Source organism: Hyla sarda, chromosome 2 (genome assembly GCF_029499605.1).
Source record: "Hyla sarda isolate aHylSar1 chromosome 2, aHylSar1.hap1, whole genome shotgun sequence".
Taxonomy (NCBI): Eukaryota; Metazoa; Chordata; class Amphibia; order Anura; family Hylidae; genus Hyla; species Hyla sarda.
The window spans coordinates 118,832,187-118,852,608 of NC_079190.1; the positions used below are offsets into that span (position 1 = coordinate 118,832,187).

At 44.2% G+C, this 20,422-nt stretch overlaps 1 protein-coding gene and 1 long non-coding RNA gene across 3 annotated transcripts in view; one reads left to right on the forward strand and one right to left on the reverse strand.

The window, feature by feature from the left end:
- Positions 1-10,696, reverse strand: part of LOC130355351 (uncharacterized) — a 79,123-nt gene extending 68,427 nt beyond the window's left edge. Inside the window, exon 1 of one of the 2 annotated variants that reach the window (XR_008888484.1) lies at positions 10,600-10,696. This is a non-coding gene — a long non-coding RNA (uncharacterized LOC130355351). The remainder of the gene's footprint in view (positions 1-10,599) is intronic. The other variant, XR_008888480.1, reaches the window with a different exon arrangement.
- Positions 10,662-20,422, forward strand: part of LOC130355349 (purine nucleoside phosphorylase LACC1-like) — a 32,163-nt gene continuing 22,402 nt past the window's right edge. Inside the window, exon 1 of the mRNA XM_056555392.1 lies at positions 10,662-10,819. Coding sequence (XP_056411367.1) covers positions 10,714-10,819 — 106 coding nt within the window. The 5' untranslated portion in view covers positions 10,662-10,713. The remainder of the gene's footprint in view (positions 10,820-20,422) is intronic.

Here is a 20,422-nt window from a genome sequence, read left to right on the forward strand (position 1 = left end):
TAAAAAAAATGCGTTTTTTCTTCGATTTTGTCGCACAATGATTTTTTTTTGCCGTTTCGTCAGGAATTTTTGGGTAAAATGACTGATGTCACTGCAAAGTAGAATTGGTGACGCAAAAAATAAGCCATAATATGGATTTTTAGGTGGAAAATTGAAAGGGTTATGATTTTTTAAACGTAAGGAGGAAAAAACGAAAGTGCAAAAACGGAAAAACCCTGAGTCCTTAAGGGGTTAAACCGCACGGTCAATGGCGTACGTGCAAAAAATTCCAAAATAGCTTATTTTTGGTCCCAATATGCGATCAAAAATTTGTTCAAAACAAAAATGGTACTGATTAAAACTTCAGATCACAGTGCAAAATATGAGCCCTCATACTGCCCCGTATGTGAAAAATATAAAAGTTATAGGGGTCAAAAGTGGACAATTTTAAATGTATTCATTTTCATGCATGCAGTTATGATTTTTTTTCCAGAAGTACATCAAAATCAATGTAACACTCATGTTTCTGAAGACAGGAACTCTGGTGGATGTGGATCCGCTGGACTTGTGTGGCAGATGACTCAGACCGTGCCAGGGATGGGCTTGCTGCTGCAGATGACACCCAGGTCGCAACCCCCGGCAACGGCTCGACCACACAGGCGGCTGAGGAGATGCAAAGCACAGAAGGGATGAGACAACTCGTAGTCAGGATAGCTGTAGTTCAGGGCAGGCGGCACAGTAGCGTAGTCGGGACGTAGCAGTTCAGTAGGTAGGCGGCAGAGAAGCAAGGTCAAGGTCACAAGAGCAGGAGATCTGGTACACGGCAAGGCAATACAAAGCAACACTTTCTCTAGGGCACAAGGCAACAAAGATCCGGCAGAGAACTGAGAAGGGTGGAGGAATTTATCAACAAGACACAGGTAGTTACACTAATGAGAGTACTGGCCCTTTAAATCTTAAAGCTCCAGCGCGTGCGCGCCCTAAGGGACGGGGACACTCGCACCGGAGCAGAGAGGTGGAAGCAGAGGCAGGAGAAACACCCGGAGAGTGACGGACTGGGGCTCGCATACGGGTGCGTCCCGCAATGCGAGTCCCAGCCCCGTCGGCAGCAGAAGGTAAGGTGACCATGCGCTCACGGTGAGCGTGTGAGGCAGGAGCGCATAGCGTAACAATCAAACCTATATAAGTAGGGTATCATTTTAATCGTATGGACCTACAGAATAAAGATCAACTGTAATTTTTCCCGAAAAAAGAAAGAGAAGCCCCCAAAATTTACAAAATGGCGTTTTTTTCTTTAATTTTGTCGTACAATGATTTAATTTTCCTTTTCGGCGTAGATTTTTGGGTAAAATGACTGATATCAATACAAAGTAGAATTGGTGGTGCAAAAAATAAGCCCTCATATGGTTTTTTAGGTGCAAAATTGAAAGCGTCATGATTTTTAAAAGCTAAGGAGGAAAAAATGAAAGTGCAGAAACAGAAAAATGCTTGGTCCTTAACCGCTTAAGGACCCGGGCTTTTTCCGTTTTTTCATTTTCAATTTTTCCTCCTTAACTTTAAAAAATCATAACTCTTTAAAATTTTCACCTAAAATTCTATATGATGGCTTATTTTTTGCGTCACTAATTCTACTTTGTAATGACATTAGTCATTTTACCCAAAAATCGACGGTGAAACGGGAAAAAAAATCAATGTGCGACAAAATTGATGAAAAAACACTATTTTGTAAGTTTTGGGGGCTTCCGTTTTTACGCAGTCCATTTTTCGGCAAAAATTACACCTCATCTTTATTCTGTAGGTCCATACGGTTAAAATGATACCCTACTTGTATAGGTTTGATTTTGTATCACTTCAGAAAAAAATCATGAATACATGCAGGAAAATGTATACGTTTAAAATGGTCATCTTGCGACCCCTATAACTTTTTTATTTTTCTGTGTTCAGGGCGCTATGAGGGCTCATTTTTTGCGCCATGATCTAAAGTTTTTAGCGGTACCATTTTTGTTCTGATCAGACTTTTTGATCACTTTTTATTCACTTTTTTTGAGGTATAAAAAGTGATCAAAAATGCGCTATTTTGGACTTTGGAATTTTTTTGCGCGTACGCCATTGAACGTGCGGTTTAAAAAGCAGTATATTTTTATAATTCGGACATTTCCGCACACGGCGATACCACATATGTTTATTTTTATTTACACAGTTTTTTTTTTATTCTTGGAAATGCCGGGTGATTCAAACTTTTATTAGGGGAAGGGATAATTGAAAGGGTTAATGATTTTATTACACTTTTCTTATGCAATATTATAGCTCCTATAGGGGGCTATAACATTGCATTAACTGATCTTTTACACTGATTGATGCATCTCCATAGGAATGGATCAATCAGTGTTTTCGGCGATTGAATGCTCAAGCCTGGATCTCAGGCTTGAAGCATTCATTCGGCGATCGGACAGCGCAGGAGAAGGTAAGAAGACCTCCTCCTGTGCTACAGCTGTTCGGGATGCCGCGGCGATCCTGAACAGGTCCCTGAGCTAGCCGGGCACTTTCACTTTCGTTTTTAGCCGCGCAGCTCAGATTTGAGCACGCGGCTAAAGGGTTAATAGCGCGCGGCACCGCGATCGGTGCCGCACGCTATTAGCGGCGGTCCCGTCTTCACTATGATGCCGGGACCGCCGCGATATGATGCGGGGTCATCGTGTGACCCCGCGTTATATCGCAGGACCGGGACTCATGACGTACGCGTACGTCATGGGTCCTTAAGGGGCTAAAGGGGGTACTCCTCTGGAAAACATTTTCTTTTAAATCAACTGGTGCCAGAAAGTTAAACAGATTTGTAAATTACTTCTATTAAAAAATCCCAATCCTTCCAGTACTTATCAGCTGCTATATACTCCACAGGAGTAAATAGCTGACACCTCTGTCCATGTCAGGAACTGTCCAGAGCAAGAGAAGTTTGCTAAGGGGATTTGCTCCTACTCTGGACAATTTCTAAAATGGACAGAGGTGTCACCAGAGAGTACTTGTGGTCAGGCATCTATAGCATACAGGTATCTATAGTATACAGCTGCTGATAAGTACTGGATGGCACCAGTTGATTTAAAATAAACTGTTTTCCAGTGGAGTACCCCTTTAAAGAGTATCTCCCACCATCTTTTTTTCTGTCCCTACCTATTGCTAATCCTAACCCCCTCCATGCCTTTGAAAAAAAATGTCCTACCTTCTAAAGTGACATATTGCCATCTCTAATGCTGCTCACTGAGGCTGAGCAGGAAGCTGGCTACCCCAGCAGGTGCAATGTCACTGGTGCCTGCTGGGCCCCGACTTCCGCCCTTACCTCATCTATGCTGCGCTCCTGTTGGGAGCACGCATAAATGAGCGGCAATAGCATCTATTTGGTAGAATTTATTCATTTCCCCAAGTGAAATCAGACTTACCCGTACAGGACATTTACAGTCCTGGAGCATCAGCGCGTCACTGAGATTCAGTGCGAGCGCTGTACATGACGGGGGCGGGAACGACTGGTGTGCGAGGCCAGGGAGCCAATGTGCGCAGCCTCGGCATTCACATCGCTCGCTCCCACCTGTCTGATTGACAGGCAGGGAGCGAGCGCAGGCTGACTGAATTCGGACTGATGCCCGGCCCAGATCAGTCCCAAATTCAGCTGTGACGTCACAGCAGGCTGCAGCCAGTAACTAGGAGGGACAATCCTAGTGGCCGGATTTCAAGAGGAAAAATTATAGAAGTATATTAGAGATATGTTGTAGTAGTGCTGGGAGGTATGACCTAAAACTTATATCACGGTATTTTTTCAGGTTATGGCGGTATCACAGTATTACCGTGGTACCATGTGGGAAACAGTGTAGAAGTGCAGCGGCTGACAGTTAACCCCTTCCCCGCCATGGGGACCGTGCGCACGGCCCCTATAGCGGGGAAGGGGTTAACTGTCAGCCGCAGCGCTATCGTAATTCCCCCCACGGGCGCACTGTCAGCTATTTACATACATTGTCCGCCGCTGCAGTTTATAATCCCCGTCCCCAGCCGCTGCAGAGCCTTCTCCCCCTGTGACAGGCAGGCACAGGACATCTTATCTTCATCCCCGCTCTGTTCTCTGATCCGCGAGCAGGGATGGGAATGTAAGAATCAGCAGAGCATTCTCCTCCTGTAAGCGCTGAATGTACGGGCGCGGCAGAGCTTCTGATCCCGGTCCCTGCTCGGGGGTCAGAGAACAGAACGGGGATGAAGATAAGATGTCCTGTGCCTGCCTGTCACATTTAGTGCTTGCAGGGGGAAGGAGGTCCTGCAGAGCCCGCGCCTGGGGACTGGTATGATAAACAAATAGCCTGTGGGAAGGGGAGAGGGGGGCTGAGCAGGGAGCAGGCTCAGGGCTGAGGGAAACATCAGAGCCAGGGGATGAAGTTTCTGCGCTTTCCCCTGGCTCTGATCTTTCCCCTGGCTCTGCACCACACGTGAGCTTAGCGGCTCCCGCTCCTGCACATCCCGTGGCTCCGTCACAAGCAATTCATTCGGGGGTGGGGGGAGGGGCCCAACCGGTATGCCGGTATGGGCAAAAATTGATATCGTGCGACAAAAAAAACAAAAACGGTATCCGGTATGAACCGGTATATCGCCCAGCCCTATGTTCTAGTACATAAGTACTACAACATATCAAAAAATAAAAAGATGATGACAGTGCCCAATTACACAACTAGAACAATAGGCAAGCATAATGACACATATAGAATAAAAGGAACATGAGGATGTAGCTGGAGGGATTAGTACCTCGGTTGGAAAAGGCCATGAAATGCTACCAAGTGTTGAAAGCCAATATGCAGTAGGGAACAACAACCAGATAGGGCCACAAACAGACATTACAGGACAAAAACATCCAAAAAAAGAAACATAAAAACAAACAGATAAATGAAGAGAAAAGTCATAACACAAAAGCTACCAGGAGTACAAGACAAAAGAGGAGAGAAAAGAAGACCAGGAGATCACTTGACCAGTGCCAAAGTGAAGTGGGTCCTCAAGGTCCTACGTTACACACTGACATACAGCTTAGGTCATCGTGAGAAACGAGTCGGAGGAGCAAAAGTCTGACCAGGGCAACCAGGTGGAAGAGTAGCGGATCAACTCACAGGGGGTGACTGCAAGGAACTCCTCCATCTGTTGAGTATGGGCAACTTTATCCACACATTCACTAATAGTTGGGGTATCTGGCCAATGACGAGGGATGACCGTTTTAGCCGCCTGCAGCAAGGAACGTTTTTTGTATTTCGAAATGGCCAGGGGGAACATGAGCAGTAGAACAGTGAGGGACACATCGTCCCATCACAGCCTGTACAATTTGAAGGACAGAATCCCAAAACGGGGACAGAGCCGAGCAGCTCCACCAAATGTGGGTCATTGTGTCCTCGGCAGATCCACACGTCCAGAAAGAATCAGGCACTGACGGATACCAGCGATAAAGCATCGACAGCACCTGGTACCAGCTCAGATTCCCAAGCCGTGCAGTAGGAGGGAAGAGCATGCGATGGTGATGAAAGCAGGAGAGAGAAGATATGGGATATGGAGTGCCAAGGGCAGGACGAGGCCAGAAAAAGTTGTTCCAAATGGGTAAGGGAGCGATGCAAGTCGAGGGAATCAGGAAGAGAAGAATGGAAGTGTCTAAATTGAATATATTCTAATGGAGCTCGGCGTGAGGCAGGCCAGTACTGAAAAATACTGTCCAGGCGCTTGAGGGCACCCCTGGGTATGACATGGACGAAGTGCATCGGGCGCACTAGGGAGGAACCCAAGATTCAACCATCCAAAGACAGACCAGGAATAAAATCAGGGTGGTCCGAAATATGGTGGAGGGGACTGGACCTATCAATGAGGGAACGACTTATTAACTTATGTTAAAAAATGACATTCTTTTATTTAAAAAAATGTGTGGGGGGGGGTCCAAACTTTTATTAGGAAGGGGTTAATTCACTTTTATTAACTTTTAATTTTTTTAGTAGCCCTCATAGGGGGCTATAACATGCAATATTTCAATTGCATACACTGATCAATGTTGAGCTTTGGCTCAGCATTGATTAGTGTCATCGGTGCTCTGCTGCTCCGGCCTGCTGAGGCTTCCTGGAGCAGAAGAGGACTGATAGGACGGTGAGGAGGCAGGTAAGGGCCCTCCCGTCTTCCACTCAGCTGATTGGGACATTGCAATTTCACTGCGATGGTCCTGATAAGCACCGCTAAGCTGCTGGAATGGTTAACCCCACATTTTAGATGTCATGATCAACTTTGATAGTGGTGTCTAAAGGATTAAAGGGGTACTCTGGCCCTAAGACACCTTATGGATAGGGGATAAGTTGTCTTAGGGCCTGAGTACCCCTTTAACCCCTTAAGGACGCAAATGTACGTCCTGGTGCGGTGTACGTCCTAATGTACGTCCTAAGCATAACCGCGGGCATCGGAGCGATGCCCGTGTCATGCGCGGCTGATCCCGGCTGCTGATCGCAGCCAGGGACCCGCCGGCAATGGCCGACGCCCGCGATCTCGCGGGCGTCCGCCATTAACCCCTCAGGTGCCGGGATCAATACATTTGAATGAATGATCGGATCGCCCGCAGCGCTGCTGCGGGGATCCGATCATTCATAACGCCGCACGGAGGTCCCCTCTCCTTCCTCCGTGCGGCTCCCGGCGTCTCCTGCTCTGGTCTGTGATCGAGCAGACCAGAGCAGGAGATGACCGATAATACTGATCTGTTCTATGTCCTATACATAGAACAGATCAGTATTAGCAATCATGGTATTGCTATGAATAGTCCCCTATGAGGACTATTCAAGTGTAAAAAAAAAAGTAAAAAAATGTAAAAGTAAAAGTAAAAAAAAAGTGAAAAATCCCCTCCCCCAATAAAAAAGTAAAACGTCCGTTTTTTCCTATTTTACCCCCAAAAAGCGCAAAAAATTTTTTTTATAGACATATTTGGTATCGGCGCGTGCGTAAATGTCCGAACTATTAAAATAAAATGTTAATGATCCCATACGGTTAACGGCGTGAACGAAAAAAAAAAAAAAGTCCAAAATTCCTACTTTTTTAATACATTTTATTTATTTTATTAAAAAATTATAAAAAATGTATTAAAAGTTTTTTATATGCAAATGTGGTATCAAAAAAAAGTACAGATCATGGTGCAAAAAATGAGCCCCCATACCGCCGCTTATACGGAAAAATAAAAAAGTTATAGGTCATAAAAATAAAGGGATTATAAACGTACTAATTTGGTTAAAAAGTTTGTGATTTTTTTTAAGCGCAACAATAATATAAAAGTATGTCATAATGGGTATCATTTTAATCGTATTGACCCTCAGAATAAAGAACACACGTCATTTTTACCATAAATTGTACGGCGTGAAAATGAAACCTTCCAAAATTAGCAAAATTTGCGTTTTTCGTTTTGATTTCCCCACAAAAATAGTGTTTTTTGGTTGCGCCACACATTTTATGATATAATGAGTGATGTCATTACAAAGGACAACTGGTCGCGCAAAAAACAAGCCCTCATACTAGTCTGTGGATGAAAATATAAAAGAGTTATGATTTTTAGAAGGCGAGGAGGAAAAAATGAAAACGTAAAAATTTAATTGTCTGAGTCCTTAAGGCCAAAATGGGCTGAGTCCTTAAGGGGTTAATGCGGGGCAGCCCGAGTGGCGATGCCATGGGTCCTGGCTGCTGATAGCAGTCCGGACCCACAGGGTTTGAAGCATGCTCAGCTTGCGAGCATGCTTCAAAAACCAGCAACGGAACCATGGGGTACAGGTATGCCCTCGGAAAGTACCTTTCACCAAATAAACTGTTCTCATCTACCTCAGGCTATGTCCCTTAACTACTCCTAACACCCCTCCTGCCCTTAGAAACAATTTCCGAGCTTTAAAAAGCTGTGTATCCTACCATTCTTCTTGCTCACATAGTGCAATCTCCCAGCAGGAGAAAGTGGGCATTTCCCAGCAGGCATGACATCACTGAAGCCTGCTGGGGGACAACTTCCACCCTCACATCCTTGCAGCATTGTGATGAATAGAAGACCTCAAGCTCTGTGCATTTTTCAGTCTGTGTTGCTTTCAGTAAGGTTCTCCTTCAACTGTCAGTCTGTGTGGCTTTCTGTGGGAATCTTTGGAGCTTTCACTTTCTGTGCAGCTGCCAATCAAGCTCAGTGCAGAGAAACACTTCCTGGGTTTAGACTCCTGCCAGGCCGGGAGGAGACCAAAATCACTGTACTAATTGTGGCAGGGAACAGAACAGATTCAGGTGTCTGCAATACCATGTTTGAACCTGTTTAATATTTTTACGGATTCCGTTCAGAAATGTACTGCCGTCTGTGAGACAGCGCTTTTCTGAGCAACCCTAAGACCGGTGCTTTTCCAAGCAGTCCTAATGCCGGCGCTCTGCTGTCTGTGGATGTTCTGCTGGCGCTCTGCTGTGTGTGAGCATAGCCTAAGGCTTCTTTGAAGGTATACGTCGGCATATTGGCAATACAATATGCCAGCAAATGCCAGCCACATACCTATGCCAGGTACATTGAGTTCTTTGAAATGAAACTAGTCTACTAGTGGCTGCTTTGTTTTGTTTCCTAGTGTATACTGTTATTTTTTGGGAAACAAAAGTACATTTTTCTTTTAGCAAAAACAATGTTAGCAAATTCTGCTAAAAATCCTCACAATACTGCTATATGTGGGGTGCACACCTTCCTTGTTCACACCCCACACCGCAAAATGTTACCTACAGCACTTTCCGATAAGCCAATTGGGGGGAATTTATCAAAACCTGTGCATTGGAAAAGTTGACCAGTTACCAGTTGATAGCAACTTCTTTCGAAAGCCTTTTTAAAGATGAAAGGAGCAATCTGATTACTGTGGGAGATTTGAGGAAATGTGGACCAGTTGCTTATAGAAACCAGATTGCTTCTTTAGAGGCCTTTTTAAAACTAAAAAAGCAATCTGATCGGTTGCTATTGGCAACTGCTCATGTTTTGATAATCTCCCCCACTGTGCACACAAAAAATGGTGCTAAACACAGTAAAAGGGAGGACACAGGGGTGTATAGGTTAAGAATTTAGGGCATACGGAAAACCCCTAGCCCTGCACCCCACGTCATATCGCGTCGGTCCTGTCGGCTAATGAAAGCCGGGACCCTGGGCTAATAGCATGCTGCACCGATCGTTGTGCCGCATGCTATTAACCCTTTAGACACAGCGTTCAAAGTTGATCACCGCGTCTAAAATGAAAGTGAAAGCTTTCGGGCCGATCGGGACCATAGCAGTTAAATCGTGATGTTCCGATCAGCTAGAACGCGAGCAGAGGTCCCCTCACCTGTCTCCGTCACTTCAGATTGGCGATTGATTGCTCCAAGCCTGAAATCCAGGCTTGAGCAATCGACGGCGGATAACACTGATCTTTGCCGTGTCACTGCACGGCAATGATATGTGTAGCAGATCAGTGTGTGCAGTGTAATAGCCACTAGGGGGGAGTATAACACTGCAAAAAAATGTGTGAATAAAAAGTTAATGAAGATCATTTAACCCCTTCCCTAATAAAAGTAAGAATCACCACCTTTTTCCATTTAAAAAAAAACAAACTGTGTAAATAAACATATGTGGTATCGCCACGTGCGGAAATGTCCAAACTATAAAAATATATTGTTAATTAGTGTACGCACAAATCGTTGGTGTACACACAAATTGGTGTCCGCACAAAAAAATTCCAAATTCTTAAATTGGTTATTTTTGGTCACTTTTTATATCATGAAAAAATGAATAAAAGCGATCAAAAAGTCCGATCAATAAAAAAATGGTACCGATAAAAATGACAGATCTCGGCGCAAAAAATGAGCCCTCATACCGTTCCGTACGTGGAAAAGTAAAAAAGTTATAGGAGTCAGAAGATGACAATTTTAAACATATAAATTTTCATGCATGTAGTTATGATTTATATTTTTTTAAGTAATACTGAAATCCATTTATTTTAATGAGCCGACCGGAGTCAAACAATGACTCCGGTCGGCTCATTTCTGACCCGTATCTGGTTTTGTGCATACTATGGTTTTAGGTCTGGTCACAAAACCAGATACGGGTCAAAAATGAGTCACCGGCTGGGGTACGGGAGAGCACGATTTGCCCCTCCCCCAGCCGGATCCGGCACCCATAACGTAAAAACGAGGTGTGAATGCAGCCTTAGTAGGGTATCATTTTAACCGTATGGACCTACAGAATAAAGATAAGATGTAATTTTTACCAAAAAATGTACTGTGTAGAAATGGAAGCCCCTGAAAGTTACACAATGGCATTTTTTCTTCAATTTTGTCACACAATGAATTTTTTTTCCGCTTCACCGTGGATATTTTGGTAAAATAACTAATGCCCCTGCAAAGTAGAATTGGTGGCGCAAAAAATAAGCCATAATATGGAATTTTAAGGGGCAAAATTGAAAGGGATATGATTTTTAGAAGGTGATGAGGAAAAAATGAAAATGCAAAAATGGGAAAACACTGCGTCCTTAAGGGGCTATACACTGCCCCCTCCCCCTATAAGGTTATCTAGCACTAGGTGGAGCACTTTGAGCAGCACGGCTGTGACGCCTATACCTTCTGCCTGGAGTGACGTCATACTTGACGTACAGCGCGAGGACATAAAAGTGCGCACAGAGCATCTCTTCTTTCAGAGGAATTACCGAAATTGCGTCACCGGAAGTGACGTGTATGGTCGTCCCGCATACGGCTCCGCCTCTTCCTCCTCCTGTTGTTGATACTAAGCCCGCTCCAGTCTACGCTCTTACAGGCGGTGTCCTTTTTTCCTCGTCCACAGGTATGGTGACCGCTCCGTGTAGTTTACGTGTAGCGGGTGTAGATGTAGTAGTGTTTGCACACACCGGCCTCCGTAGCGCGCGCATATGTATGTATGTATGTATGTATGTATGTATGTGTGTGTTTGTTGAATTTCACTTCATTGAGACTTGTAACAATGGCGGAGCGGGGATACACTCACAGGCGGCGGGCCATGAGCCGCCGGGACGCGGTGCAAGATTATATGACGTAATTTACCCCAGAACCGTCCCTGCAGCATACAGTCTGCGGGCCTGAAGAGAGACTATCCCGTTCATCATGGGGACCGGGGCTAGGTGAGTAAGTTTGTAATTTTTTTTTTTTATGGCTACAATGGGGCATTGCCATTTGGGGTCACAGGGGGCATTATTACAGTGGGGGCTGCTGAATGGCTGTGGTGGTCATGTGACTCCACTCTTGTAACATTTGGCGTGTGTGGGGATGAGCATGAGAACAGAGGCAGGGGTAAGTAAAATGGTTTATTACAAACATAGGGTGCCCCCTGCCCCCCTATGTGTCGCCCTCATCACTGTGGCCCCCCCCGCCCCCCCATGTGTCGCCCTCATCACTGTGGCCCCCCCGCCCCCCATGTGTCGCCCTCATCACTGTGGCCCCCCCCGCCCCCCCATGTGTCGCCCTCATCACTGTGGCCCCCCGCCCCCCCATGTGTCGCCCTCATCACTGTGGCCCCCCCGCCCCCCCATGTGTCGCCCTCATCACTGTGGCCCCCCCGCCCCCCCATGGGTCGCCCTCATCACTGTGGCCCCCCCCCATGGGTCGCCCTCATCACTGTGGCCCCCCCCCCATGGGTCGCCCTCATCACTGTGGCCCCCCCCCCATGGGTCGCCCTCATCACTGTGGCCCCCCCCCCATGGGTCGCCCTCATCACTGTGGCCCCCCCCCCATGGGTCGCCCTCATCACTGTGGCCCCCCCCATGGGTCGCCCTCATCACTGTGGCCCCCCCCAATGGGTCGCCCTCATCACTGTGGCCCCCCCCCCAATGGGTCGCCCTCATCACTGTGGCCCCCCCCCAATGGGTCGCCCTCATCACTGTGGCCCCCCCCCAATGGGTCGCCCTCATCACTGTGGCCCCCCCCATGGGTCTCCCTCATCACTGTGGCCCCCCCATGGGTCGCCCTCATCACTGTGGCCCCCCCCATGGGTCGCCCTCATCACTGTGGCCCCCCGCCCCCCCCACCAGCAGCGTCCTTAGCTGTCCCTGTGCGCCTGGCCACTGACGGTGACATTGGCCCTCATTTACTACGAAAATCGGGTTGTAAGTCTATGTTGCTTTCTTACCCGACTGCTTTTTTCCCCTTGTATTTATTATGTCGCATCCTGTTTGTCGCACGTGGGTTTTGTTGGTTTTGGTTTCCAACTCCTCTGAGCTGTCGGGAAAAAATCCACAACAATTCAACAAATTCGGGTTGGAAACCTTAATAAATACGTGGGAAAGCTCAGAAATGTCGGGTAACGCCCCTTTTTTGGGTTTGGGAGAATCCACATCGGGTCCGTCGGGAAAAAAGGGGGAGAGAAGTGGGCGGCGGCGGTCTCTGGCCCCGCAAAATCCGCTGCAGTTCATTGATTTAAAGTGTCCGCATTATCGGCAAGGTAATTGCAGATTCCGATAACTTAGAAAATCATGAATATCGGCCGATAATATCGAGCAAACCGATAATCGGTCGATCCCTACTATAAATATGGTGGACGGATACTGATAAGAATGGACAAAGGGGGAGATTTATCAAAACCTGTCCAGAGGAAAAGTTGATTGCTGCTTTCATTTTTGAAAAGGCCTCTGAAAAATGAAAAAAGCGACCTGGTTGCTATGGGCAACTCGGCAATCTTTATTCTGGACATTATTCTCCCCTATAGTCTTTACTATTTTTTAAATATTTTTGATAATATACATTTTAAATTGATATATTAAAAGTGAAGTTGCAATCTCAGTTAAGAATTCTGTACCAAACGTGTGTGTGTGTGTATAATACGTATGTATATACATTTTTTTTTTTATTTATTTTTTTTTTAACACAGCTGCGACTTTAGAGAAGTAAAGTGGGTAAGAGACTTCTGGCAGTGACGCCAAAAAAAATAAGTATTTTTGTAACTTATGGTAGTTTCCACGCAGTGCATTTTTCAGTGAAATAGATGTTTGATTTGGTATTACTTCTGTTAAAAAAATTAAACCTTTTTTTTTCTGACCCCCCCCTATAACTTTTTTATTTTTCCATATACGGAGATGTATGAGGACAAATTTTTGTGCCAAGATCTGTAGTTTTTATTGGTACCATTTTTTGTTTTGATGGGACTTTCTGATCGCTATATATAATTTTTTTTTTTTTTTGCGTATACAAAATGACCAAAAATACACAATTTTCGACTTTGGTATTTTCTTTTTTTTTTTTTTTTTATGCATACGCCATTGACCATGCAGTTTAATTGAAATTATATTTTTTATAGTTCAGACATTAACGCACACATGTTACATAGTTAGTATGGTTGAAAAAAGACATATGTCCATCAAGTCCAACCAGGGAATTGAAGTGAAGGGTGTAAGAGGATAAGGGAAAGGGATGTAGTTTTATAATTCTGCATAAGCATTAATGTTGTTTTGTTCCAGGAATGTATCTAATCCTGTTTTAAAGCTGTTAATTGTTCCTGCTGTGACCAGTTCCTGAGGTAGACCGTTCCATAAATTAACAGTCCTCACGGTAAGGAAGGCGTGTCGCCCCTTTAGACTAAACCTTTTCTTCTCCAGACGGAGGGAGTGCCCCCTCGTCCTTTGGGGGGGTTTAACCTGGAACAGTTTTTCTCCATATTTTTTGTATGGGCCATTTATATACTTATATACGTTTATCATATCCCCCCTTAAACGTCTCTTCTCAAGACTAAACAATTGTAACTCCTTTAATTGCTCCTCATAGCTAAGATGTTCCATGCCCCATATTAGTTTAGTCGCGCGTCTCTGCACCCTTTCCAGCTCCGCAGTGTCCCTTTTATGGACAGGCGACCAAAACTGAACAGCATATTCCAGGTGAGGCCGTACCAATGCTTTATAAAGGGGGAGTATTAAGTCCCTGTCCCTTGAGTCCATGCCTCTTTTGAAACATGACAATATCCTGCCGGCTTTGGAAGCAGCAGCCTGACATTGCATGCTATTCTGTAGTCTGTGATCTACAAGTACACCCAGATCCTTCTCTACCAGTGACTCTGCCAGTTTAATCCCCCCTAAGACATACGATGCATGCATGTTATTAGTACCCAGATGCATAACTTTACATTTATCCACATTGAACCTCATTTGCCAAGTGGATGCCCAGGCACTTAGTCTATCCAAGTCATCTTGTAACTTATGCACATCCTCTATAGACTGTACCGTGCTACAAAGCTTGGTGTCATCTGCAAAGATAGAAACAGAGCTGTTAATACCATCCTCTATATCATTGATAAATAAATTAAACAGCGGGCCCAGTACAGAACCTTGGGGTACACCACTAATAACCGGGGACCAATCAGAGTACGAATCATTGACCACCACTCTCTGGGTACGATCCATGAGCCAGTGTTCAATCCAGTTTACAAACTAAAGTTTCCAAGCCCAAGGACCTTAACTTACCTGTCAGACGTCTATGAGGGACAGTATCAAACGCTTTAGAAAAATCCAGAAACACTATATCCACAGCCATTCCTCTGTCAAGGCTTCTACTCACCTCTTCATAAAAGCAAATTAGATTGGTTTGACAACTTCTATCCTTAGTAAACCCATGCTGGCTATCACTTATAATACAATTATCCCCTATGTATTCCTGTATGTAATCCCACATAAGTCCTTCAAACAATTTACCCACAATGCACGTTAGACTTACCGGTCTATAGTTTCCTGGGGAAGACCTAGAGCCCTTCTTGAAGATTGGTACCACATTCGCCTTGCGCCAGTCCCTTGGCACAATACCAGACACCAGAGAATCTCTAAATATCATGAACAAGGGTACAGATATTACTGAACTTACCTCTCTAAGAACTCTTGGGTGTAGTCCATCCGGCCCTGGAGATTTGCTTACATTTACTTAACTTACCTTGTACCATCTCTACATTAAGCCAGTTCAGTACATTATATGATGTGTTACCAGCACTGACCTGGCCAATGTCAGCTCCTTTTTCCATAGTGTATACAGAACTAAAGAACCCATTCAGTAGCTCCGCCTTCTCTTGATCGCCCGTGACAACCTCCCCATTATCATTATTAAGGGGTCCTACATGCTCTGTCCTTGTTTTTTTGTCTTTATATATCTAAAAAAAATATAGGATTAGTTTTGCTTTCTTTGGCCACGTGTCTCATTTTGAATTTTTGCTGTTTTTATTACATTTTTACAGATTTTATTAAGCTCCTTGTACTGTTTAAATGTTATCGCTGACCCATCAGATTTGAATTTTTTGAAGGCTATTTTTTTGTTGTTTGTTGCTCTTTTAACATCATGTGTCAGCCATGTAGGATTTAGTTTTAATCGTTTATATTTGTTCCCCTTTGGTATATATTTAGCTGTATAGTTATTTAGAGTTGATTTAAAGATGTCCCATTTACCTTCTGTATCAGTATTTGAGAACACCTCCCCCCAGTATATGTCCTGTAGTGCAGCTCTCAGCCCAGGGAAATTTGCCTTTTTAAAGTTATATGTTTTTGCTTTCCCCGGCTGTCTTTGTTTTCTACATTTTAAGTCAAAAGTAACTATATTGTGGTCACTATTACCAAGGTTTTCCCGCACAGTTACATTACCAACCAGCTCTGCGTTGTTGGAAATGATCAGATCCAACAAGGCATCACTTCTTGTTGGGTCCTCCACAAACTGGCCCATAAAATTATCCTGCAATAAATTTAGGAATTGTCGCCCCTTTGTAGTTTTAGCCAGCCCCCGGCCCCAATCTATATCTGGATAGTTAAAATCTCCCATTATTACCACTGTACCTGCCCGGGCGGCCCTCTCTATTTGTTTATACAGCCGACCTTCTATCTCTTCAGTGATATTAGGGGGTCTGTAGATTACACCAAATACTTTTTTCAATATTTCCCTCCTTTTGTAATTCTACGCACAATGATTCCACCTCCTCAGAATCATCACACACTATGGCATCGTTCACACTGACTTTCATACCACTTCTTACATACAGACAGACTCCACCACCTTTTCTGTTCATTCTATCCTTGCGAAACAATGTAAACCCCTGCAGATTAACGGCCCAGTCATGCGAGGAGTCCAGCCATGTCTGTGACCCCAACTATATCAATATGTTCCTCCAGTATCAAGGCCTCAAGCTCCCCCATTTTATTTGCTAGGCTTCTGGCATTTGTGAACATACACTTTACATTTCCATTAAGTTTTACACATATAGTCTCACTAATGTGATTTTCAGAGTTATTGAGGTTAATGTTGTTGTTTGAGTTATAAGGGCTAATTGTACTATTTAAGTTATTGGGACTAATGGGATTTTTTGCGTTATTGCGTCTAACGTTGTTGTTTAAGTCATTGGGGCTAACGGTATTTTTTGAGTTAATGGGGCTTATTGGAGTTATTGAGTTATTGGGGCCAATGGAATTTTTTGAATTATTGGGATTACAATTTTTCGGGCTACATTTATTTTTACAGCTGGTTTGTAATGCATGAATCTCCTTATCCACTGCTCTTAACCTCCCCCCACAGGACTCCTCTCCACCCACCATTATGTCCTAACCCCTCTCTAACCTATCCATCCCACTGTCTGCTTTCTTTGCTTTATTATCCTCCCCCACTCACCTAGTTTAAATACTCAGCCACCCCTTCCAGGATTCTCTCCCCCAGCACAGCAGACCCCCTTCCATTCAGGTGCAAATTATCCGTAGAATAGTTTGTACCCCAATGAAAAGTCAGCCCAGTGCTCTAAAAACCCAAACCCTTCCCCCTCACACCACGACTTAAGCCATGCATTTAACTCCCTAAGCTCCCGCTGTCTTTCCTGCGATGCGCATGGCACAGGAAGTATTCCAGAGAACACAACCTTAGAAGTCCTTCCCTTCAGCTTGGCACCTAGTTCCTTGTAATTATTCAAGGACCTCCACCTACCATGTATTCTGTCGTTGTTTCCCACATGGACCACGACAGCTGGGTCATCCCCAGCCCCCCCTAGTAATTTGTCCACCCTTTCCACCACATGCCGAACCCTGGCACCAGGGAGACAGCAAACCATTCGGTTGAGGTGGTCTTGGCGACAAATTATTCTATCAATCTTCCTGATTATTGAATCCCCTACCACAACTAACTGTCTTGGCCTACCTGCGTTACCATCCCCCACACTACTAGTTGAGCTGTTCCCCCGGCTGTTAGGGAGACCAGTATCCACTAGGGTTGCCATCTCTGATACTGACGCCCTTGCATCATTGCCCAACTTGGCAATTTTACTTGGGAGATCAGAAGCAGAAGTGACCTTCCTTTTTCCTTGCCCCCTTTCCAGTCCCTCTAACTACATTAACCCAGCTCCCTACTTGGGCCTCCTGGCTAGTTTCTCCAACCTCCATTTCTACCTCACTAACTGCTTGCTCTGTAAGATTGTCAATCGCCCTCAATGTTGTATTTTGCTCCTCTAGATCTCTAATATGAGCTTCCAGGTGGGCAACATGCTCACATTTGTCACAGCGGTATTCACCCTGAGGCTGCTGCTCCAGAGATGTATACATGTGGCACAATGTGCACTGAAGAAAACCTCCAATCCTGCTGTCCATATCCTTGGTGACAAACAGCTGTTATTAACTATTAAGAAAAACTACTTTTATCAAGGGAGTGTAATACTTAGTTACAGTGGGTCCTGCTTACAACTTCTGCTTATAAAACTTCTCAGATGTAACACTTAATAATACAACACTTTAGAATACAGACCCAGCTTCAGTGAGACTCAGTCAGAGCAGGGCTCACAGAGTTTCCCAGTTAGTTTTATACACCTGAGAGCAGTTAATCAATTAACCCCTCCCCCAGGTGTGCTACAGACAGGAGGGGGGAAAAAATGCAAGGGCTATGCAACCGCTGGAGACACCGTTTGGAAAACAATGATCCACAGTATACTCAGCACATGAACTTCTGCTTGTGTTGATACCACAAATTGATTTTTTTTAAACTTTTTTTTTTTTTTAATGGGAAACTTTTATTGGTGAAGGGAGTTAACTCACATTTATCAACTTTTTTTTTATTTTTTATTTTTTTTTTACACCAATTACATGCAATCTTCCGATAGCATACACTGTTCAATGCTATGCCCTAGCATAGCATTGATCAGTGTTATTGGTGCTAAATTGCTACAGGCTGCTGAGGCCTCCTGGAGCATCAGAGCAGCGATTAGACTGTGAGGAGGCAGGTCCAGTCCAGTCTAAAATAGCGTATTTTTGGTCACTTTTTATATAATGAAAAATGAATAAAAAGCGATTAGAGATGAGCAAAGTTAGTTATTCGATTATTCACAAACTTCTCGGACTGTGTCCTCCTTTTCCAGCCCACTGGAGAACCTGAAAGCTGAACTAATTTATGCAGGATAAAGTCAAACGCCGAGCAGTTTGTGACAAATCTAATTACTGTAACTTCGCTCATCTCTAAAAGCGATCAATAAGTCCAATCAATACCAAAATGGTACTGCTAAAAACTTCAGATCACAGCGCAAAAAATGAGCCCTCATACCGCCCCATACGCGGAAAAATAAGTTATAGGGGTCAGAAAATGACAATTTTAAACATAAATTTTCCTGCACGTAGGTATGATTTGTTTTTGTTTTGTTTTTCTCAGAAGTTCGACAAAATCAAACCTATATAAGTAGGGTATGATTTTAATCGTATGGACCTACAGAATAAAGAGGTGTAATTTTTACCAAAAACCTTTTTTCTTCAATTTTGTCGCGCAATGAATTTTTTTCCATTTCGCCATAGATTTTTGGGTAAAATGACTGATGTCATTACTAAGTAGAATTGGTGGTGCAAAAAATAAGCCAGCTTACGGATTTTTAGGTGCAAAATTGAAAGAATTATGATTTTTTTTAAAGTCAAGGAGGAAAAAACGAAAGTGAAAAAATGGAAAAACCCCGGGTCCTTAACGACGCAGGGCGTATATTTACGTCATGTGCCGGCTCCCGCGATATGAAGCGGGATAGCGCCGCATCATAAAAGTCCGATCAAAACCAAAATCATACCGATAAAAACTTCAGATCACGGCGCAAAAAATGAGTCCTCATACCGCCCTGTACGTGGAAAAATAAAAGTTATAGGGGTCAGAAGATGACATTTTTAAACGTATACATTTTCCTGCATGTAGTTATGATTTTTTCCAGAAGTAAGACAACATTAAACCTATATAAGTAGGGTATCATTTTAACCGTATGGACCTACAGAATAATAAGGTGTAATTTTTACCGAAATATGCACTGCGTAGAAACGGAAGCCCCCAAAAGTTACAAAATGGAGTTTTTTCTTCGATTTTGTCGCACAATGATTTTTTTTTTCCGTTTCGCCATGCATTTTTGGTTAAAATGACTAATGTCACTGCAAAGTAGAATTGGCGACGCAAAAAATAAGCCATAATATGGATTTTTAGGTGGGAAATTGAAAGGGTTATGATTTTTAAAAGGTAAGGAGGAAAAAACTAAAGTGCAAAAACTGAAAAACCCTGAGTCCTTAAGGGGTTAAAGGGTTAATGCTGGGTATCGCCACAATCGATGTCAGGCATTGGACATGGGTCCTCGTGGCCCAAAGACCACCCAGCTATAACAGGGTCAGTTTGAGAACCTTCGTCATAGCAGGGTCACGGATGCAGGGCATACAGGTTCCTTAAGGCTTAAGGTTCTGCATCCTGGGCCTGACAATAAATTTTTTTTGCTGATTCCAAGGTTGATACATTTGTCAAGCGCTGCCTTATGGTACATTAATGGGGTCACAATACTCGCTAGAGAAAGCTGCCTTTGGGAGAAGTCACCAGATGGAGAAAAAATGGAAGGATTCCGATCAGTGAAGACATGGCCTGTGAGAGCTAGTGTCTACCACTATATGGACATTGCATGGGGGCAGTATTTGTCATATAAAGTAGATACAATATCTGTGGTAGTGGTGTGGAGGGTTTATTTGCTCCTTGTATAGTGCTGTTTGTTTATGCCAGAACATACCGTATTTATCAGGGTATACCACGCACTGGCCTATAACACACCCTCATTTTTCAAGGAATTTTGGGTTAAAAAATATTTATTTTTTTACCCAAATATCCTTGTTAAAATGAGGGTGTGTGTAAGTGTTTGTATACCCTGATAAACTCTGGCCCTGCAAAAGCCACTTCGGTTCAATGATTTAAAGCAGACACTTTAAATCATGGAACTGCGCAGCCAGAGTCCCGCCTCCGCCTGATTCCCTGGCTTTCTTATTTACCTGTCCAGGGGCACACTCTGGCGGCGTCCTGCACTGTCGCTGTGCAATGACGAGTGATGTCGCGTTGAGGACATCACTCGTCAGCACACAGTGACAGGGCATGATGCCGCCGTAGCTTCCCCCAGGACAGGTAAATATGAAAGCCGGGGATGGTGAGGGAA